This window comes from Toxotes jaculatrix, chromosome 23 (genome assembly GCF_017976425.1).
Source record: "Toxotes jaculatrix isolate fToxJac2 chromosome 23, fToxJac2.pri, whole genome shotgun sequence".
Taxonomy (NCBI): Eukaryota; Metazoa; Chordata; class Actinopteri; family Toxotidae; genus Toxotes; species Toxotes jaculatrix.
Window position 1 is genome coordinate 6355624 of NC_054416.1, and position 23028 is coordinate 6378651.

Consider the following 23028-nt stretch of genomic DNA (forward strand, 5'->3'; position numbering starts at 1 on the left):
CTTACTGGGGAAAATAACATGAAATGTCTGTTATACAGGATTATTCAGGGATTACTGTTTATTCCAGATGTTTTATTAATTTCAGTCAAAAACATTTTGTAAATAATTGTGTATCCTATGGAAACCAGTTTCCAGGAAATAGAAAAAAATAGTTTCTCAAACTCAAAATCTGGGCTTACTATCTCATAATTGTAATATAGTAATCCAAAATAAATTTACTGCTGTCTAATAATTTGACCTCCAAAGTCACAGTTTTTATCTAGATAGAAGTTATTAATTTACAAAGTCAAACCTATTTGTAGTTTAATAATTATGAAGTCAAAATTTCGACTCACTATCTTAAAATTTAGATTTACAATCTTCGAGTTTGGATTTACGATTACAGATTACTTATAATTTTGATTTAACTTTTTATTGACCACGGTATTTTTATTTTCATCATGCATAAATGATTATTAATAGTATTATTTTCTTTTACTGGTGAAATATGGCTTTGATAACAAATAAATGCTGCATTTAACTTAAGGAGGAGTATGACGCGCTGACACCCGCAGAGCAGACCAGGCCATTATGAATGAGAAGTAGACCCGGTCACTTTGATGGACGTGACACGTTACAAGGCCTGAAGACTTGAGACGCGCTTTCATTTATTGATTACCATTCAGGACACCACATCTGAGTCTTTGCCAGCTGAATATAATATCAGAGCGAACAGAATTAGATAAACACAATGCAGATCTATTTAACTTGGATGTTCCTTGTTGCGCAAAGATACTGCGGCATTTGCTTTAAACTCGGTGAGTCGCAGTGCATGATGGTATCACTCCGCCGGTAGAGGAAATGCTCCTAGACCAATCACATCTGTGTTTACACCATCACCTGTCAAACACACACCCTCAGCTTAATTTTCTCTCTGAAAGGTAGGAAACCTCTATTTATTTTATCTTCGCTTTTTACCTAAATGTGAACATAGTGGAGGAAGTCAGAATCTAGGTACGGCGGCGAGAAAGCCGGTTCGACTGTAACGAGAAGCAGCCGGGGTTAGCAAGGTTAGCGCCCCCGGAGCTAGCGAGCTGGAGCTGGTTATCTGCCCGCCCGGCTTGTTTTTTTTTTAGCCGATTATCAGAAAGTCCTTGCGCCTAATCATCCCCGGCTGAGGTCGGAGCATAGTGATGTGTGTTAGCTTAGCGAACACGGCTAACTAATGTTTGAAACCTTTGGCTTGTGTTCGCCGTCGTTAGCAGAGGATAACATAGCCTTCCAGCTAACAGGACCAGCCATGCAGTGCATCCCCAAGCTAGCGATAAAATACGTTAGTCGGTAGGAAAGAGCTACGATCAGCGCGGTCCTGAACCAGCACCGTGCACGACTGGATTAATGTCGCCGTTTATATTTCTCATTTATCTGTAGGGAACTATTAACACGGTGCTGGTGATAGTCACAGCCGCTGCCGAGTTAGCGTTGGACTGTGATGCGGTGAAGCAAACGCTCTTTGTTTTCTCACCTTCTGTCAAGTTTCTGCGCTTATTTTTAATGCACATGTAATTGGTTGCAAACTAACATTGTGGTAGAAGATGACGATCCACAACAGGAGATTTGCAGCTGTAGTACAAATGGTGGAAGAAATACTGAGATCCAGTACTTAAGTAAAAGTAGCGAAAGCATTCATGACAATTTAAAGACCTGCATTAAAAATTTCGCATTCATAAATCTACAGAAGTAATTTCAGCACAATGTGCTTTAAGGATCATAAGTAAAATTACTTGTTATGTAGGAGTTACATTACTTTATCATTGCATTAATTATTACTAGAGTATTAATGTGCAAGTAGCCTTTTACCGTTGTATTAGGTTCAGGTGGATCTAATTTTAGCTCCTCTCTTTGCTGCTGAGTAGTTTCTTCTGTAGCAATATATCATACTTTGAAAGGTCATTAGAGCTTTTGAATGTACAGTCTTATTCTGCATAGTAAGTAGCTGTCTAATAAACGTAGATGGGGATATAGGTGGAATAAAAGGTACTTTTGCTTGTATTTGCTTCTGAAATGTAGTGATGTAGAAGTCTGAAGTAGATTAAAGGGGAAATACTTGCACGGTAAATGTACTCAACTGAATGTACTAATTACACTCCATCACTGCTCTTAACGTACACTTTTACTCTTCATTGAAGTAGCACTAAGAATACTAGGATTACCCTTTTCCACACTGTGTCACATATCAGCTTGTTCCACCGCTTCACCGAAGCCAGATGAGTGTGAAACATTCAAAACCAAGTCTCCATGTTTTTATGGATGCACCGCTGCATCAAATGGAAATATTCTGCATATGCTGCACATTATTTTTAGACATATTCTTCCCAAATTTTAGCCTGGCATATTTGGTATCTTTGGAAACTTGGGGAACTCTTTGAAGCCATTGGCTGCACAGCATGAGTTTTAAGGAGTTCTATTATTTCCCCCTCTGTGAACCCCATATAAGACACCTGGGGCTGAACCTCAAAATATACTGAGAGGAAAAGAGAGGCATCAAGTTTTTTGTTGAACAAGTACAGTAAAAACTTATATGATCTGGTCACGTTTGCTCACAAATTTCCTGGGCCATTGATTCTGTAAAACTATAAAGGAGGGACCATTGGTAGAGAGCTATGGTAAAGGGAGGGGAGAGAAAAGGAGGAGAGTGAATCAGGTCCAGACAGTATAAGGTGCAGTGCAGTGTGGGTGTTTACAGTATTAACCCAGCCTCGGTGCTGTAGAGCTTTTTGATTTACAGTGTTCACTTTTAGTCTCTCTTTTTTTCCCCTCCTGTGCATCCAGGAGCTGAAACACACACTCACACTGAAGCGTCTACGGTAGCCGCTAACTGGACGGACTCTCTGGCAATTGACCTTTTGCAGGTAAGCCGGGACTCGCTTTGTACAATGTAGTTAGACTAAGCTACTTGTGCTTGAGCTCGGAGCTTATACCCAGTGTTACTGTATATTTCCCAAAAGGTTTGCGTCTTATTCCTTGAAAGGCGACTTGTACTTGCACATGAGAACATTTCACAGATTTTTAGATGATAACACAAAGTCACTGTTGTGCTCAGCCAGAAGCATCACACAAGCCGACAGATACACAGATGAATTTTTGTGCCTGTTTATGAGAGAGAAAAACACCTTGGCTGTCAAAGATATGAAAGAAAATATTAAATTAAAGTGAGGGATTCCTGTCATCCTGAGCATATTAGCCTTTATACTAAAGGTAGAAATCATAAAAACAAGTGAGAGATGTAAGAGACTAAACTCGATTTCCTCCATCAACTATTAACTGGAGACAAATTTTACGAGGATCTAGTGAATGTGTGCTTTTAAGCATTCAAATGATTTTTTTATTTTATTGCTGTGCCAGGAGCCAGGAGCCCATAAAACACAGTATTCTCCCTAAATCACAAGACTGCCTTAGTGTTCACAAAGTTGGTCTCTCATCGCAGTCAGTAGAGCAGCGAGATCTGCAGGTTTTGCATTTTTGGATTTCCTTGCTCAGTGAAGACCTGCTTGACCCTCTCTAGTAATGTAACCTGACAAGATCCTGCATTTCTGTATCACCTGGAATGTCAGCAGCTGTTGTTTTTAGTCTAGGACAACTCCGAGTGTGTGACTTGTGCTAACCTCGTCCCCGAGGCTTTGTATCATCGTGTGTTTGTCTGAGGCTTGTAAAGTGTTAATTGGAGCACCTCAGGTGTAGGGTGCTGCATCAGTGCAGCGTAGCAGTGCCACAGAGGCAAACTCAATCTTCTGGGGCTTGAGGAAAGCGATCCTAGAGAATATACAACAGTGCATTCAAGGGAGGGAAGACGAACGTAAGAGACAGTTTGGAATAGGCGTCTGTATTTCTGATGGCTCTTAGCTGTTAGATCATCCAGTTAGTACTTTATGAATATGAAATTTCATGTAAAGACAGCAACTAATTTCCTCTCCAGAGATTACAGGGGTTAATTTATTCTTATTTTTGCACTTCACCCTTCGCCTCCTTAGTGGAATAGCGGAATAAGTCTTGAACCATGAGCTCAGTGGCAGTGTTGACCCCGGAGAGCTTTGCGGAGCATCGCAGTGGCCTCAAGGACCAGGAGATTACAGGTAATGTCCTTGTGTTATCTACTCATCTGTTTTTACTTTTGTTTACTTTGGTTTTCTCCTTACTAGCCCACACTAGTTAGCCACCTATCAGCCCAAAAGACCAGGTAAACGCAATGTTTAATGTCAAAGCGAAAACAGATTTCTACAAAGTAATGTCAGTTAATTAAAAATATATAATGTAAAATAAGTGATTGTGTAAATATTCACCCCCTTTAAAGGCAGAGGTCCAGCCAGTTGGTGCTAGCAGCCTCACAGTTAGTGAAATGGAGATCACCTTAGTGCAGTGAATGTGTCTCAGGTGATTGTAGTACAAAGACACCTGTGTCTGAAAAGTCCAGTCACTCGTTAGTCAGTATTCCTGACGACAATCACACCCTGAAGACAAAAGAGCACTCTGAGGAACTCTGAGAAAAGGTTATTGAAAAGTCAGGGGATGGATACAAAAAAATGTCCAAGTCTCTGAACATCCCCTGGAGTTCAGTTAAATTCATTCTTAAGAAATGGAAGGAAAATGGCTCATGTGGAAATCTGTAAATCAGGCCGTCCTCACAAAGTGAGTGACCGTGCAAGAAGGGAACTAGCGAGGGAAGCCACCAAGATTGAGTTGAAAGCTTCAGCAGCTGAGATGCTCATATTAAATCTCAACTAGAGTTCACCCAGAGGCATGTGGGAGACTCCAAGGTCAACTGGAAGAAGATTCTTTGCTTTGAGCTTTTTGGCCATCAGATACCAAACACTGCACGTCACCACAAACACACCATCCCCAAGCATGGTGTGTTTGTGAAGCATGGCGGTGGCATCATCATGCTGTGGGGATGCTTCTCAGCTGCAGGCTCTGGAAGGCTTGTAAAGGTAGAGAGTAAAATGAATGCAGTAAAATATGTTGAAATCTTGGAGGATTTTTTTTACATGATATATTTTTAATTAATTAATAGAATTAACAGAGATCTGTTTTTACTTTTACATTAAAGATGGTTTTCTTTTTTTGTAAATTCTTGTCAAAAAGCCATATTACATTGACCATGATTCCATTTATCAAAGCAATAAAAGAGGAAAACATCCATGGGGGTGAATACTTTTTATAGGCACTGTATGTCACAGTTAGTGGTATCTCTTTTCATATGAATCTTCTTACATTCATCTATACGTGCATGCATGCATGTTTTCTTCTTTTCTTCTTCCATTCTTACCTTTTTTTTTTATCTTTGTCTCTCTGGGCCAGGCTGTGTCCCAGAGGATGAGGCCTACATCCCCACCTACCTGGAGGCCTTCCCTCCGCTGCCAGAGAAGGGAGCACCAGGGGAGAAGGCCGGGGAGTCGGCTTCGGCCTGGGGCAGCAAGATCAGGCCCATCAAAGCCTCTGTCATCACCCAGGTCAAACCGCCAGTGACTACTTACACAAACAGACGCACCTAAATTTAGAAGTAGACGTGTGCAAATGTTACAAGTGAATGCACACACATGTTGAAGGAAGAAAAAAAGTTTGCATAGACGATTCTCGGTTTCTGATTTGCACACTGAAAAAAAAAATTAAATGCATTTCTACAGTTTAAAAAAAAAAAAGGAATGAAACAGTTTATGTCTGTTGTACATTAATCTGCTTTTGTGATATTTTTCTGATGGTAAAAACATTTTGCCCCAAGCCGTTTCAGTAAAGCTGCTCAATAAAACACATTTGTTCTGGAAATTTGAACCTCTCCCTTCCTCCCCTCCAACCTGCTGTGTCCCCAGGTGTTCCATGTGCCCCTGGAGGAACGCCGCTACAAGGACAACAGCCAGTTTGGGGAGGGCGAGGAGGCCAAAGTGTGCCTGGACATCATGCAGCGCACGGGGGCCCACATTGAGCTGTCCCTGGCTAAAGACCAGGGCTTGTCCATCATGGTCACTGGAAAACTGGACTCTGTCATGAAGGCTCGCAAGGAAATTGTAGCTCGCCTGCAGACACAGGTAAATTTACTCTATTCCTGAAAAATACCGCTGGGCAGGAAAGTATTCTTTGAGGAAGAGTTAAAGAATCATAACACCACTTAGCCAGACACTTTCAGTGTGACAGTCTTTTACTTTTATCCATCCTCACAAAATAATATCACCATAATTTTATAACTCAATCCACGAATACACAAAGATAGTTAGTATTATCTGCAGATAGAAAAGTACCTGCTGACTGGTTTAGGACAAAAAGTTGAGGTGAAAAATGACTTCAGCAGTAAACATGCTGATTTCCGCTTCAGTTGGTGCACTGAGGTCCACTTGTTTAGCTGAGCTGCATTTATTGATACAATAGTACAGAAAAACACTCTGTCCTCCTCACAGAGTCGAACACTCCTGTTTTTGTTTATCCACTGAGTGAGCGCTTCATGTGAACACTCACAGATTTCATTACTCAGTTACTGTCCATGGTAAATTAGAAATGTGAGAAACTTGAATAACATTCTCGTCTCTAATATCAAATAAATATGGAATATGAATCTGCTACTGCAACAATTGTAGTTTTGTTCAGGCAGTGTTTTACTACCTGTTTCCAGTGTCTCGCTCACTTTCTCCCTAACACTTCCCCAGGCCTCAGCTACGGTTGCCATCCCCAAGGAGCACCATCGTTTTGTCATTGGTAAGAACGGTGAGAAGCTGCAGGAGCTGGAGCTGAAGACGGCCACGAAGATCGCTATTCCACGTCCCGACGACCCCAGCGCCAATATCCGCATCACCGGCACCAAGGAGGGCATCGAGAAGGCTCGCCATGAGATCCTTCTCATCTCTGCTGAGCAGGTGAGCAGGAGTTTTTGTGTAATTCTGTCTCTTCACAGATACTAATTAACTTGATGAATATTGTATTACTTCTTAATACTGTAATTTGGTTCCTATCTAATCATGGACGTCACCGTCAGTATCTTTGAAAACCAATATTTACATATTCCCGTTTGCCGACTCCCCCCTCCTTCCTCCTACTCCTCCCCCTCATGCTCGCCCACTCACCAGGACAAGCGCGCAGTGGAGCGTCTGTCCCTAGAGAAGGCCTTCCACCCCTTCATCGCCGGTGCCCACAACCGGCTGGTGCAGGAGCTGAGCCAGGAGACGGGCGCCCGCATCAGCATCCCGCCGCCCAGCCTGCCCAAGGACGAGATCGTCATCACCGGGGAGAAGGAGGCTGTCGCCCTGGCGGTCAACCGCATTCGAGCCATCTACGATGACAAGGTACGTTTGTTCAGGAAGGACAGTTTCCTGCAATTGAAGAGATCATATAACTCCATGCTAACGGTTCAATGCCAGTCAGGGACCTTTGTTTCATGGTATACGTCTCTTTCTCCACTTATTTTGTTGTCTTTGTCTTTTAAAAATCATTAAAACCCTTCAATACAATTTCTGTGTTGTCATCTGAATGGAAAATAAAGTTAATAGTTGTTCATTATTTGCTGTCAGTTCTCATTATGCTCATTATTTTGAACACATTTGTTTCAATAAATGCTGAAAAGTCTTTTTAATCGTTTTAATCCTGTCACTGCTGAGTATGGTAACAATTTTTATATTGTCTTTTTCATCAAAAGCTTTCTAAATTAAGACAGTTAAGACAAGTAATTTTCATTCCTACCTGCTTCTGGTCTTGTTTCATTCAGGCGTTTTGTGATTTTTCCCAGTAATTTATTCCAACTTTTAGTCTGTGGTTGTCTTGGATTGATACTTTAGAGAGTTAGGTATTACCCAAAAAGACTTGCTGTGAGCGAGCAGGTTGTGGCTCAGTTTCGGTCTGTACAGAGGAAACACATGACTGCAGATGTTGAACATTGTGGTTTTGTGATTTTTAACCACAGTCTCTGTCTTCCACCCAGACCTTAAACCTCATATAAAACAAAAGTGTTTGGCACACTTGGGCGACCTGTGTGCTTTTGGAGTGAGAAGGTTTTATCATTGTTACACGTAACTACAAATGATGGATAGATGAAACATGGAGAGGAAGTGTGTGTTTGTATGCGTGCACCAGATGAGCGCCGGTGATAGGCAAGCCGGAGATAATGTGGAGAGAAAATTGGATTTCTCCAGAGAACAACAGGATGAGAATGCTAATGTAATTTAGTGCATATGTATGAGAGGCAAAAACAAATAAATTTTCTCTGTTGCTTTCTTCATTTCTATCACTCTGTCGCTCTTCTCTCCCTCTCTGCTCACCTTTGGCCTGTTTAATTTTTCTTGTATCTCTGTTTCTAAATCCATCTTTTCCCTTTACTCACTTCATCCCCCATCTGCTGTGCCCATCCTGTTTCCTGTCTTTCATTTCTCTTTCTGTCTCCTATTGTGTTCCTATCCATCCCTCAGATTCCTCCTCAATTTCACCACTTCCTCCTGCTGCCCTTCCTCTTACCACGGATGTCTTTTTCCATGCCGCTCATAAGTTAATATCTTGTCCTTGCCCACCTTGCAGAAGAGGAAGACCACCACCATTTCTGTGGAGGTGAAGAAGTCTCAGCATAAGTACATCATCGGTCCAAAGGGCAACACCCTGCAGGAGATCCTGGAGGCCACTGGGGTGTCCGTGGAGATGCCCCCTCTGGACTCTGGCTCGGAGACCATCATCCTCAGAGGGGAGCCTGACAAGCTGGGACCAGCTCTCACACAGGTCTACGCCAAGGTGAGGAGGGGAGGAGAGTGTGTGACATGGCCGAAGAAAGAGTATGATCAGAAGTTTAGAAGTTTTCTCCTCCAAGTCAGAACTAAATCTAAATAAATCGTTGTCAGATAGAATCATAATAGTAGTAGTTGTTTTTACACTTGTTCTTAGTGAGAATTAGAGGTGCTGACACTTTTTTGAGACCGGTTAGATTTCTGTGAGCTTGTGAATGTAAATTTTTGCTCTCTGTGCAGGCAAAGAGCGTGATGGTGGTGGAGGTGACCGCGCCGGCCTGGCTGCATCGCTTCATCATCGGCAAGAAAGGACAGAACATAGGCCGGATAACACAGCAGCTGCCACGGGTAAGGCGAGAGCGAGGGGGGGCTGCGGGGTGATGAGAGAGAGATCATCTGAGTGAGAAGCCAGAGATAAAACCTGCTCCTGCAATATGACAGGAGCGGCAGGCTGTATCCTGCAAAATGGGACCAGTAAAACAGAAAATGATGAACAGCGCATGTGAGGACTTCATGTAGGAGGTGAAGAAGGCGGAAAAATTGACAGTAATGAGTGACAGCAGCACAGCAGAGGAGGCTTTAAGGTGCTTGAGTGAGGACGTGGACTGAGATGTGTTTAATTAACTGTGACGCTGAGGAGAATCAACGCAGGATAAGTGGTTCTTTGACCGGGTTGTCTTAATTTGTGTGTGTGTAGGTTCACATCGAGTTTACGGACGGTGTGGAGCGCATCAGTCTGGAGGGGCCAACAGAGGAGGTGGAGCAGGCTCAGGCCCAGATACAGGAGATCATCAAGGACTTGGTCAGTACTCATCAGTCTGAGCTGTGCTAAAAGCTGAGAGCCTTTTTCAGTCGTGTTGTTTGCTCATAGCATAAAACACCTGACAAACAAAAAGGAAAGAGGAGACGCATTTGACAGGCTTCAGTGCTGTACCCCTGAGAACTATGTACAAATTCAAACCTTAAATCTTGCTGTTTGTTCAGCTGGTCAGGATGGACTACACCGAAGTCATCATAGACCAGCGTTTCCACAGACACCTCATCGGAAAGAACGGAGCCAACAGTGAGTAGACTTCTGTTTCGATTCCAATGGGCGCAGCCCCCACCCCCCCATTTCTTCACTGTGGAATCACACCATCCTTACCTTCCTTCTCACTTCTTCCTCTTCCTCCCTGCAGTCAATCGGATCAAGGAGCAGTACAAAGTGTCAGTACGAATCCCCCAGGACTCAGAGCGCAGTGGTCTGGTCCGGATCGAAGGAGACCCCAAAGGAGTCCAGCTGGCTCGCAGGGAGCTTATTGAGATGGTCCAGAGAATGGTGAGAATAGGGTCAAAGTTTAGGTTGGTTCATGCATTCATTTAATCACACTGGTCGACATAAACTCCCCAAAAAAAGCCTTTTCACAGCCTCACTTAAATTAACTCTTCTTCTCCGTTTCCAGGAGAACGAACGCACCAAAGACCTGATCGTGGAGCAGAAGTTCCATCGGACAATCATCGGCCAGAAGGGAGAAAAGATCAAAGAAGTTCGAGATAAGTTCCCTGAGGTGAATGTCCGCCCTGACCCTTACTGTGCTTTATCTCGCCTTTTCATCATTGTAAGATAATTTGTTTTGACTCAGTTGTAATTTAATTTGACGAGTATTGTCTCATCCACTTCTAGGTCATTATCAATTTCCCTGACCCGTCGCAGAAGAGTGACATTGTCCAGCTAAGAGGGCCGAAGAATGAGGTGGAGAAATGTGCCAAGTTCCTCCAGAAAATCATTGCTGACCTGGTATGACCCACCGCTTTCTGTCATTGTCTCTCCGTCTGTCTCAGTCTCTCTACTCTGGGCTTCACGGCGGCTTTCTTTCTTTTGCAGATTGAAAACAGCTTCTCGCTCTCTGTTCCCATCTTCAAGCAGTTTCACAAAAACATAATTGGTAAAGGCGGCGCCAACATCAAAAAGGTGAGAAGTCTGAAGTGGTTTTTGAGAATTTTACCAAAGCTACTTAGAAGATCACAGATACTCAACTGTTATGTTCAGCCCTTACATACTTTCAACAGAGCAAATGTTCCATCACGTTAAACAGAAAAATAAACAGAAAATAACAAATGTTGTTTATGCCACCAGATCCGCGAAGAGACCAACACTAAGATCGACCTCCCGACAGAGAACAGTAACTCGGAGATGATCGTCATCACAGGCAAGAAGAGCAACTGTGAGTCGGCCAGAGACCGAATCCTCGCCATCCAGAGAGAACTGGTGAGAGACCTGAGACGTCAGAGACTGCTTTTTTCTTTTGTGCCGCTTACAAGGTTTCTGGGAAGACAAACATTTTGACTTATTAAAACTATGAATGTGATTGAAAATATTGAGACATTTAGCAGTGAAAGCTAGAATCCAGTTGACATGAGATGAAAACATGAATTCAAGGCCCACTTACTGGCATTTTCTTGACGTTTCAACCACATCTTGCATTCTTCCAAAGATGGAAATGATTTAGTTGTTATTGGTTAACCTAAGCATGAAACTTTGGTTGTATAATAGTGATGGAGCTATCTCCAGTGACAACGGAGCAAACCTCAGGTCCGAGTATTTGTTTTAATATTTCTTTATATATTTAAGAAGCATTAGCAAAGACACAAAATGCTGCTAACAAATGTTTTGGTTGTTAAAATGCTCTTCATTTTCGCGCTTCTCATCTGTCTCTCTTCATCCCACCAGGCCAACATTAAGGAGACGGAGGTCACCATCCCAGCCAAACTGCACAACTCCCTGATCGGCTCCAAAGGCTGCCTTGTGCGCTCCATCATGGAGGACTGCGGTGGCGTCCACATCCATTTCCCGTCTGAGGGCTCCGGCTCGGACAAGGTCACCATCAGAGGACCCGCTGGTGAAGTGGAGAAGGCTAAGAAACAGCTGCTGCAGCTGGCTGAGGAGAAGGTCGGTGGGAGTGGGAAGAGTAAAGTTTGAATAATGGTTACAGAGATTGGATGCAAAGAGTGATCAGAGGAGGTGTCTTAAAATGACTCAGAAGTGAGTTACGGGAAAGAGAAGGCAAATACTTACATTGTTTTCCCATCCTCTTTCCTTCCTTCCCTTTTTAGCAAGTCAACAACTTCACAGCTGAGCTGCAGGCAAAACCAGAGTACCATAAATTCTTGATTGGCCGTGGTGGGGCAAATATCCGCCGCGTGCGGGACAAGACGGGGGCCCGAATCATCTTCCCTTCGCCAGATGACACAGAGCAGGAACTGATCACCATTGTAGGGAAAGAGGAGGCCGTTCGTCAGGCTCAGAAGGAGCTGGAGTCTCTGGTCAAAAACCTGGTAATTACACACCATCTGCTTTGTTCTAATCTTAAAATTACTGGGCAAATAATGAATATATATCCATGAAAAACAGATTTATCAGATAATTAAGATAAATATGCCCTTTATCTCTTTAACTACCCTCCACTTATTACTTTTACTATTCTCTCCTCCAGGACGATGTGGTGGAGGACACGATGGTCGTGGACATTCGCCACCACCGCCACTTTGTGTGTCGGAGAGGCCAGGTGCTGCGGGAGCTGGCTGAGGAGTATGGCGGTGTGGCTGTGAGCTTCCCTCGCACTGGAGCCAACAGTCAGCGAGTCACTCTGAAGGGAGCCAAGGACTGCGTGGAGGCTGCGAAGAAACGCATCCAGGAGATTGTCGAGGACCTGGTGAGACACATTCAAGAATAAAAAAAAAAAAAAAAAAAAAAAAAACTGTCTGTGCCATTAAAACTGTGCTTTTGATGTGTGTTAAGTGATGGACAAAATCCTCCTGAACACGATTTGTGTTTGCTGTCAGCACGGTTGTCACCCAGCTGTCTCCTCTCTTCCTCCCCTCTCTCGAGCAGGAGTCCCAGGTGAGCGTGGAGGTGGCCATCCCTCAACGCTACCACCGCGCCGTCATGGGGCCAAAAGGCTGCCGCATCCAGCACATCACCAGGGAGCACGAGGTTCAAATAAAGTTCCCCGAGAGGGATGACAGTGCTGCAAGTAAGCTGTTGTAATCAGAGTTATGTTTTTGTATGGGAAACATACAAGCAGGAGAATGTCTTTTGATCTATTTCTTATGGTAAAATTCCAGGTCAGGAAGCGCAACCACAAGAGAACGGCGAGGTCAGTCCAGAGGCGGAGTTTGTCCCCCGCAAGTGTGATATCATCACCATTTCTGGGCGGGCAGAGAAATGTGAGCTGGCTAAGGCCGCCCTGCTGGTAGGCACTATGGTTTTGTTTTTGTTTTTTTCTCCAGTTTCAGATGTGGTTCTCTCTGACCACATCATCCTTTTCCTAAATAACAATCCTGTCTCTGCCTCCTCTTTCAGGCGTTGGTGCCCATAACAGAAGACGTTGAGGTGTCTTACGAGTTGCATCGCTACATCATTGGCCAAAAGGGCAGCGGAATCAGGAAGATGATGGAGGAGTATGAGGTTAGCTGACACTCTGGTGCCATCTTCTGGGCAATAGGGATTTCATACTGCAGGCCAAAGGGCCTGCATCAACAAGAAAAGCTGTGTTAAGCATGCTTAGCTACTGTGACACATTAAATAAACGTGAGCATAAGTAAGGGGATTTCCTAAAAAAAAAAAAAATGGAGCAAAGTGTAAGAGATCTGTAAGTGATTGTTGGAATGTCTTATTTGTGTGTGGTTTTGCACGTGCAGGTGAACATCTGGGTGCCGCAGCCAGAGAAGCAGCTGGATGTGATCAAGGTGACGGGCCTGGCAGCCAATGTGGAGCGAGCCAAACAGGGTCTGCTGGAGAGGGTCAAAGAACTGCAGGCCGAGCAGGAGGACAGGGTAAACATTCAGATTAAATTACTGTGATAAGTCACACTTGTGGGGAGCCAGTTACAGTTCACAGGTCATATGACATGTAACCTGGGCACACTGTAAACATATTTTAGCATTTGAGATCTTGCTGAATCTCGCTGCTTTGTGTCCCCGCAGGCCCTGCGCAGCTTCAAGGTCACCATGTCTGTAGATCCCAAGTTCCATCCGAAGATCATCGGTCGCAAGGGAGCGGTCATCTCTCAAATCAGAAAAGATCACGACGTCAGCATCCAGTTCCCTGACAAAGGAGACGAGCAGCAGGTGTCTGTCATATTTTCATTGTATTTTCTAAAACTTGGTTAACTCAATTGGTTTAATCCTTTTTTTCTCTCTATTTATATTTAACTATACTTTTTTTTTTTTTTTTTTTAAATCTGAATCAATCACTCATATTTCCTGCTGTTCTTGTGTTTTCCCGCCCTCGGCCTCTCCCCTCCCAGGATCTGATCGTGATCTCGGGGTATGAGCGTAACGTGGAGGAGGCGCGTCAGGCCATCCAGCAGCTGGTGGCCGAGTTGCAGGAGATGGTGAGCCAAGACGTCCACCTGGACCCGAGGACCCACGCTCGCATCATTGGAGCCCGCGGCAAAGCCATCCGCAAGCTGATGGAAGAGTTCAAGGTTAGATGTCAGCGTGAGAATTTTAATGTAGTGTGTGATTACATTACAGGTCATGGTTTTATTTTACCTGCTTTGCACCTGCTGCTGTTTTCCCACTTCATTCTAACCGTCCTCTCTTCTTGATTGTGTTTTCAGGTGGATATCCGGTTCCCTCAACCGGGTTCTGACGAGCCTGACAAAGTGACTGTGACGGGCCTTCCCGAGACTGTCGACAACGCCATCGACCACCTGCTCAACCTGGAGGAGGAATATGTGAGTTCACAGAGACTTGGGTTCAGCAAAGAGGCAGTAGACTGACAAAGTTTCCCAGATAGATAGAAAATCAGCGAAAAAGTTATAAATCAGTTATTTGGTGAAAACACACCAAGTATTAGGTGCTGCTTAAGTCTGTACAATATTTAGAAGAGAGAACGACTGAAATAAAAACAGTTATACCCAAAGAAAAATGAAGTTACATACAAATGTGCAAAAACCCGTCAGTAACAGCAGAGCCAAGCAGGTGGAAAGGTGAAGGAGGTGAAAGTTCTGTGTGTGCAAAAGCTGTTTTTAAGAGCAGTTTTCTTCTCTCCTCTCTTCACCGCTCTCAGATGCTCAGTGTGACAGAGACGGAGACCTTGGCGGCGTACATGAAGCCTCCGTCTCGCTATGGAGGTGGAGGAGGAGCAGGAGGCATGGACGATAGCAGCGGGGGTCCGGCTAAGGGCTTTGTGGTGCGGGATGCCCCCTGGAACGCAGCAGGGAACAAGGTGCAGATCTTTAGCTTCCATTTGTCTACGATTGTATAGATTATTTAATATCTCTACCATAAAAATAAAAAGATCTTTTAATCACATGATATTCATCTTACTAAATACAAATTAGTTGAGTGAAAGAGCTGCAGACAGACAGAAGCTGTGTTGAATGTAGAAATGATGGAATGCACTTAATATTTTGTACAGTCAGTATCTTGCTTTATACCCTTGTTAATTGTGTATTCTATCAAACTCTCTAGGCTCCTGACATGAGCAGTGCGGAGGATTTCCCTACGTTTGGGACGGGAGTGGCCCCGAAACAAGCATCAGCCTGGGGCCCCAAGAAGTTCTGAAGCCGCTCATCTGGAGGGAAAACACAAAAACTTCTGTAAAGTAGATGATGAGAGACAAAACATCTCTAATCAAATTGCTGCTCGCCTTCCTTCCTCCTCCTCTATTTAGTGACCTCCCTTTGTCTCTCTTTCTCTGTAAACCCCTTGTACTGTCCTCCCACAACCAGCCACAATGAATTCTGGGAGAACTATCCCTTCTTTTGTCCTTATCTGTCTCTGTTCTTAGTACCTCCAACTCCTCCTTCCCCTTGAGAGGGGAGGAAAAAAAAAAAAAAAAAAAAAGAACATTGAATGCTCCCTTCATAGTTTCGCTGTCCCGCTCTGCCTCTCGGGTTGCACCACGCCTGCCGATCTCCCTGAAACACTGGGGAAAAAAAAAAAAGGTTTCCCTTTTCACCTCCAACTGCCAAACCCCCCCCAAAAGAAGCAAACTGTCAGCTCACTGGATTACATAGAAACATTTCAGCTCTTCAGAGCCTGTGAGAGGGAAGTCTGCGTTTTACTGTGCAAGAAGCATTTTAAGGTTCTTTTCCTGTGTGTTTTTTTTTTTTCTTTTTTATGGTTTTCTGTTTAAAGTTTCTTGTTCATCTTTCCCCTTCACGAGTGTGGTGCAGCAGGCGAGGCAGTCCGCTGTATGTGTGTGTTTATGTGTGTGTGTGTGTGTGTGTGTGTGAGCGTGTGTGTTGGTGGGTTCAGGAGGTTATTCACCCACAAGTGTTTGTAGATCTCCTTTTTATTTCCGGAGCAAAAACAGCTGCTGTAGTCGACTTTCTGGAGGTGTTCTTTTTAAATAATGACGAATCTAAAAATGTGGGAGTCCTGCGCCATTTGTAATGAAGGTCGTTTTGTCACAACTGTTTATTTATTCAAAAAAGGAGCCATTTTATTTGAACTACTCTGAACATGCGTTTTTATAAAAGCACTCACTGTAGCTTGATGCTTACAACCTTATTTTTGGGAGTGAATGTTGTACGTCAGGGTTTTGAACCACGTTAAGAGTAAGTATGTGTAAGTGTACAAAGAACTTTTCGCTATTTTTTTAAGCTGTGGGGTTTTTGTTGTTGGTTTCTGGCATATTTGGAAGACTGTATGTGTGTGCGTGTGGAAGTTAAAATGTATATTTGAATGAAGCTGAACCAAACTTTTACACCGTCTTTGTCTGTTTGTCTCTCTTCTCGGAGCTGTTCTCAGAGCTGTTCTTGGAGCTCGTTTGGAGGTTTTTAATCCTCTTAGCTCGTCATTAACGCTTAATCGTTTCTGTCAACATTCACACAGATGCCGCAAACAAACTTGACTATTAACCGCTGTTTCCTCTCATATGAGTGTTTCACGTGTATTTAGTGATACTTTGTAGCAAACACCTTTGTTCCTTTTTCCAGTTCTGCAATTTAAAACGCGTGTCCTGTTGCTAAAGTTTACGGTTAACCCAAATTTTAATTCACTTAATGAAAGCTTCACTCCTGGAGTCTTAAAGGGATAGTTGAACATTTTGGGGAAAAATGCTTATTAGCGTTCTCTCTGAGAGTCTGATAAGCAGAGTGATACAACTGTGATGTCTGGGTGTTAAAAGTGGAGCTAGAGTGAAGGAAAATAAGAAAAAAAGAAGAAAATATGTTTACCAACACCACTGAAACTCACTAATTTACACATTGTGTCTTGTTTGATCCGTACAAACATATTTTCTCCCATTTGGACAGAGCCAGGCTAGGCTGTTTACCACTGTTTCTGTTTTTCATGCTAAGCTAGGCTAATTATGTCTTGGCTCCAGCTCCATGCTGATCACTCATCTTATTGTCCAACTCTTGGAAAAGCAAACAAGCATGTTCACCAAAATGTTTGAACTGTTATTTGAAATTAATCTTAAGGGTCAGAGGTAGTGAACATCTCTAAGTCTAAGTCAGCGAAGATTAAAACAAAATTAAAAAAAAAAAAAAAGAAAACTCAGGGTCAAATTTAAAAGTCAAGCTGGTGCAGAATTGTCTCTTTACATCTGACAACAGATTAGTAAACTAAACTGACTATGCAACTGAACAGGATCATCCAGCAGATCACTGTCTAGTGTTAGTGGTACCTTACTGTCCTTAGCTATGAGTATGGCATCGTTACTTATGTTTGTGGGACAGCAAACAAGTAGTTTGTCTGTTTTTAGTTGTTGAACTTTAGGCTAAGTCTCTGCATTTTTAAATCACTTCATGTGTCTGTTCTTTAGTGGCAGGACAGAGCTGCCCCTGAAGCAGCCACTATTTCTGTAAAAAGCTATGAAAACACCCACTATTGGCCTTAATGAATAATTAGTCTGCAGCATTTTTGGAAAAGGTGTGACTGAGTAAGTATGCAACACTGCAATAACATGTCAGTGACCGTACTTTTTTTTCTGAATAAAATGTGAAAAAAGGAACCAAAAACACCATTAAGTTTTGTCTTTTCTTCATGGCACTTTTGTTTTACAGCCCCCCCCCCGAAAAGAAAAAAAAAACACATTTAATCATCCATCTGTGCATACTGTCAGTTTTTTTTTTTTTTATAAATCAGGAAGATATGATTTGTTATGTAACGGCCTGTGCAATGCAACATACTCAAAACAATAATAAGACAAATCAAATTGTAGGTGACAGAGAAGTAGACAGAGGTTCTATAATTATAAGTTTTGAGTTTGACTCATCAAAACCTTGCCTTGCAGGAAGAAAAAATCTTAAGGTTTCATGTTTTGTGGTAGGTTTTATTAAATTGGCACCAGGACTGAGACCGGTGAAAATCACAAAAACACTTTGGAAAGCTGTTCACATACAATCAGTCATTAGGTGGATGTTTTGGATTAGGTAAAAACCCTTTTATAAACATTTTGACAAATGTAAATCAAGTGATGTTAGCTGACATATTAGAACTGCAGAACTCTAATTAATAACATTCACATGTAAACACCAGCACAGGTCGGGGGTGTGCAGACGAATCGACGTCCTGCTGATCCTGACGCTCCTCTGTGTCGACTCCCAGTAAACCTGCCCAGTAAACAGTCAGCCGTGACGGATGGATGGATCCGAGGAGTGGAGGTGTGTGTGGATCTAGTGTAGCCAAAGAAAGGGGCATGATGCGGAAAACATCCAGCCCATGGCTTCAGTCCTTCTAACCACCTTTTAAATGAAATAATCCATATTTTGAGAATCATAGTTGATTATCCACTATTTATCTGTTCCTGTCATTTTTTTTAATTTATTTTAAAAATTTTCAAAAAAATATCAAATATCAAAAAAAATTATCAAATTTCATTAAATGATGTTTAGATGCATTACTGTAGCATGACTTTTAATGACATTTTGATGCCTTACTAGGCTATGATGTTTTTCACTAAATTTGAATGCCTTATACTGTCATTTTTGACTGCATTTTGAAACCTTACTATGACGTTTTTTTTTATTACATTTTGAGGTCATACTAAATTATTGACCTATTTTGAAGCCTTACTGCAGTATGCTATTTTTTATGACATTTTGAGGCAAAAAAAAAAAGCCTTACTATACTATGACCATTTTTATGACATTTTGAGGCCATACTAAAGTATGGCTTTTTTTGGCTGATTTTGACGCCTTACTTTACTATGATGTTTTTTATGACATTTTGAGGCCATACTAAAGTATGATTTGTTTGGCCAATTGTGAAGGTAGAACTGCAGAGCTCTAATTAATAACATTCACATGTAAACACCAGCACAGATCGGGGGTGTGCAGACGACTCGACATCCTGCTGATCCTGACATTCCTTGGTGTCTGCTTTCGAGGTCCTGCCCAGTAAACAGCCGTGAAGGATGGATGGATCAGAAGAGTGGAGGTGTGTGTGGATCTAATTTAATGGTCATAGTATAGTAAGGCGTCAAAATCGGCCAAAAAAATAAAAAAAAATTTTGACCTCAAAATGTCGTAAAAAACCACATAGTATAGTAAGGCGTCTAATTAGGCCAAAAAAAGTCAAAAAAATTTTTGACCTCAAAATATCATAAAAAACCACATAGTATAGTAAGTTGTCTAATTAGGCCAAAAAAAGTCAAAAAATTTTTTGACCTCAAAATGTCATAAAAAACAACATAGTATAGTATGGCGTCAAAATCGGCCAAAAAAAGTCAAAAATTTTTTTGACCTCAAAATGTCATAAAAAACGTCATAGTATAGTATGCCGTTTTTTTCGGGGAAAAAAAGTCAAAAAAATTTTCGACCTCAAAATGTCATAAAAAACGTCATAGTATAGTATGCCGTTTTTTTCGGGCAAAAAAAGTCAAAAAAATTTTCGACCTCAAAATGTCATAAAAAACGTCATAGTATACTATGGCGTATTTTTCGGGCAAAAAAAGTCAAAATTTTTTTCGACCTCAAAATGTCATAAAAACGTCATAGTATAGTATGGCGTTTTTTTCGGGCAAAAAAAGTCAACATTTTTTTCGACCTCAAAATGTCATAAAAAACGTCATAGTATAGTATGGCGTTTTTTTCCGGCAAAAAAAGTCAACATTTTTTTCGGCCTCAAAATGTAAAAAAAAGTCGTCAGAGTATAGTAAAGCGTTTTTTTCGGGCAAAAAAAGTCATAAAAAACGTCATAGTATAGTAAGGCGTCAAAATCGGCCAAAAAACAGTCAAATTTTTTTTTTACCTAAAAATGTCATTAAAAACGTCATAGTATAGTATGCCGTTTTTTTTCAGGAAAAAAAAGTCAAAAATTTTTCGACCTCAAAATGTCATAAAAAACGTCATAGTATAGTATGCCGATTTTTTCGGGCAAAAAAAGTCAAATTTTTTTTCGACCTCAAAATGTCATAGAAAACGTCATAGTATAGTATGGCGTTTTTTTCGGGCAAAAAAAGTCAAAAAATGTTTTCGACCTCAAAATGTCATAAAAAACGTCATAGTATATTAAGGCGTTTTTTTCGGGCAAAAAAAGTCAAAAAATTTTTCGACCTCAAAATGTCATAAAAAACGTCATAGTATAGTATGGCGTTTTTTTCGGGCAAAAAAAGTCAAAAAAAATTTCGACCTCAAAATGTCATAAAAAACGTCATAGTAAGGCGTCAAAATCTGCCAAAAAAAATCAAAATTTTTTTCGACCTCAAAATGTCATAAAAAACGTCATAGTATAGTATGCCGTTTTTTTCGGGGAAAAAAAGTCAAAAAATTTTTCGACCTCAAAATGTCATAAAAAACGTCATAGTATAGTATGCCGTTTTTTTCGGGCAAAAAAAGTCAAAAAAATTTTCGACCTCAAAATGTCATAAAAACGTCATAGTATACTATGGCGTATTTTTCGGGGAAAAAAAGTCAAAATTTTTTTCGACCTCAAAATGTCATAAAAACGTCATAGTATAGTATGGCGTTTTTTTCGGGCAAAAAAAGTCAACATTTTTTTCGACCTCAAAATGTCATAAAAAACGTCATAGTATAGTATGGCGTTTTTTTCCGGCAAAAAAAGTCAACATTTTTTTCGGCCTCAAAATGTAATAAAAAGTCGTCAGAGTATAGTAAGGCGTTTTTTTCGGGCAAAAAAAGTCATAAAAAGCGTCATAGTATAGTAAGGCATCAAAATCCGCCAAAAAACAGTCAAATTTTTTTTTTACCTAAAAATGTCATTAAAAACGTCATAGTATAGTATGCCGTTTTTTTTCGGGAAAAAAAAGTCAAAAATTTTTCGACCTCAAAATGTCATAAAAAACGTCATAGTATAGTATGCCGATTTTTTCGGGCAAAAAAAGTCAAATTTTTTTTCGACCTCAAAATGTCATAGAAAACGTCATAGTATAGTATGGCGTTTTTTTCGGGCAAATAAAAGTCAAAAAATGTTTTCGACCTCAAAATGTCATAAAAAACGTCATAGTATATTAAGGCGTTTTTTTCGGGCAAAAAAAGTCAAAAAATTTTTCGACCTCAAAATGTCATAAAAAACGTCATAGTATAGTATGGCGTTTTTTTCGGGCAAAAAAAGTCAAAAAAAAATTTCGACCTCAAAATGTCATAAAAAACGTCATAGTAAGGCGTCAAAATCTGCCAAAAAAAAGTCAAAATTTTTTTCGACCTCCAAATGTCATAAAAAACGACATAGTATAGTATGCCGTTTTTTTCGGGAAAAAAAAGTCAAAAAATTTTTCGACCTCAAAATGTCATAAAAAACGTCATAGTATAGTATGCCCTTTTTTTCGGGCAAATAAAGTCAAAAAATATTTCGACCTCAAAATGTCATAAAAAACGTCATAGTATAGTAAGGCGTCAAAATATGCCAAAAAAAATCAAAATTTTTTTCGACCTCAAAATGTCATAAAAAACGTCATAGTATAGTATGCCGTTTTTTTCGGGGAAAAAAAGTCAAAAAATTTTTCGACCTCAAAATGTCATAAAAAACGTCATAGTATAGTATGCCATTTTTTTCGGGCAAAAAAAGTCAAAAAAATTTTCGACCTCAAAATGTCATAAAAAACGTCATAGTATACTATGGCGTATTTTTCGGGCAAAAAAAGTCAAAATTTTTTTCGACCTCAAAATGTCATAAAAACGTCATAGTATAGTATGGCGTTTTTTTCGGGCAAAAAAAGTCAACATTTTTTTCGACCTCAAAATGTCATAAAAAACGTCATAGTATAGTATGGCGTTTTTTTCCGGCAAAAAAAGTCAACATTTTTTTCGGCCTCAAAATGTAAAAAAAAGTCGTCAGAGTATAGTAAGAAGTTTTTTTTCGGGCAAAAAAAGTCATAAAAAACGTCATAGTATAGTAAGGCGTCAAAATCGGCCAAAAAACAGTCAAATTTTTTTTTTACCTAAAAATGTCATTAAAAACGTCATAGTATAGTATGCCGTTTTTTTTCGGGAAAAAAAAGTCAAAAATTTTTCAACCTCAAAATGTCATAAAAAACGTCATAGTATAGTATGCCGATTTTTTCGGCAAAAAAAGTCAAATTTTTTTTCGACCTCAAAATGTCATAGAAAACGTCATAGTATAGTAAGGCGTTTTTTTCGGGCAAAAAAAGTCAAAATTTTTTTCGACCTCCAAAAGTCATAGAAAACGTCATAGTATAGTAAGGTGTTTTTTTCGGCCAAAAAAAGTCAACATTTTTTTTGACCTCAAAATATCACAAAAAAACGTCATAGTATAGTATGGCGTTTTTTTCGAGCAAAAAAAGTCATAGTATAGTAAGGCGGTTTTTTCAGGCAAAAAAAGTCAAAATTTTTTTCAACCTCCAAAAGTCATAAAAAACGTCATAGTATAGTATGTCGTTTTATTCGGGCAAAAAAAGTCAACATTTTTTTCGACCTCAAAATGTCATAAAAAGTCATAAAAAACGTCATAGTATAGTATGGCGTTTTTTTCGGGCAAAAAAAGTCAAAAATTTTTTCAACCTCCAAATGTCATAAAAACTCATAAAAAACGTCATAGTATAGTATGGCGTTTTTTTCGGATAAAAAAAGTCAAAAATTTTTTCGACCTCCAAAAGTCATAAAAAACGTCATAGTATAGTATGGCGTTTTTTTCGGGCAAAAAAAGTCAAAATTTTTTTTGACCTCCAAATGTCATAAAAAGTCATAAAAAACGTCATAGTATAGTTTGGCGTTATTTTCGGGCAAAAAAAGTCAAAATATTTTTCGACCTCAAAAAGTCATAAAAACTCATAAAAAACGTCATAGTATAGTATGGCGTTTTTTTCGGGCAAAAAAAGTCAAAAATTTTTCGACCTCCAAAAGTTATAAAAAACGTCATAGTATAGTATGTCGTTTTTTTCGGG

General features: G+C 40.6%; 1 protein-coding gene across 1 annotated transcript; it reads left to right on the top strand.

The window, feature by feature from the left end:
* The first annotated feature begins 835 nt into the window (after positions 1-835).
* Positions 836-17222, top strand: hdlbpb (high density lipoprotein binding protein b). The gene is made up of 28 exons (XM_041031284.1): positions 836-920; positions 2812-2891; positions 4011-4112; positions 5335-5486; positions 5844-6059; positions 6672-6878; positions 7089-7304; positions 8527-8733; positions 8967-9074; positions 9424-9528; positions 9711-9789; positions 9905-10044; positions 10169-10273; positions 10390-10503; positions 10591-10677; positions 10843-10974; positions 11437-11655; positions 11820-12041; positions 12200-12418; positions 12598-12739; positions 12831-12958; positions 13069-13173; positions 13407-13541; positions 13692-13835; positions 14015-14194; positions 14330-14446; positions 14782-14940; positions 15186-17222. Exons 3-28 carry the CDS (start codon positions 4037-4039, stop codon positions 15276-15278), a joined length of 3807 nt encoding a protein of 1268 aa, XP_040887218.1. The 5' UTR covers positions 836-920; positions 2812-2891; positions 4011-4036; the 3' UTR covers positions 15279-17222.
* The last annotated feature ends 5806 nt before the right edge of the window (positions 17223-23028 follow it).

Coding starts and splice junctions, on each gene's coding strand:
- hdlbpb (XM_041031284.1), top strand. CDS start 4,037: ATGAGCTCAGTGGCAGTGTTGACCCCGGAGAGCTTTGCGGAGCATCGC. Junction 4,113..5,334: donor CAAGGACCAGGAGATTACAG/GTAATGTCCTTG, acceptor TCTCTGGGCCAG/GCTGTGTCCCAGAGGATGAG. Junction 12,740..12,830: donor GAGGGATGACAGTGCTGCAA/GTAAGCTGTTGT, acceptor GTAAAATTCCAG/GTCAGGAAGCGCAACCACAA.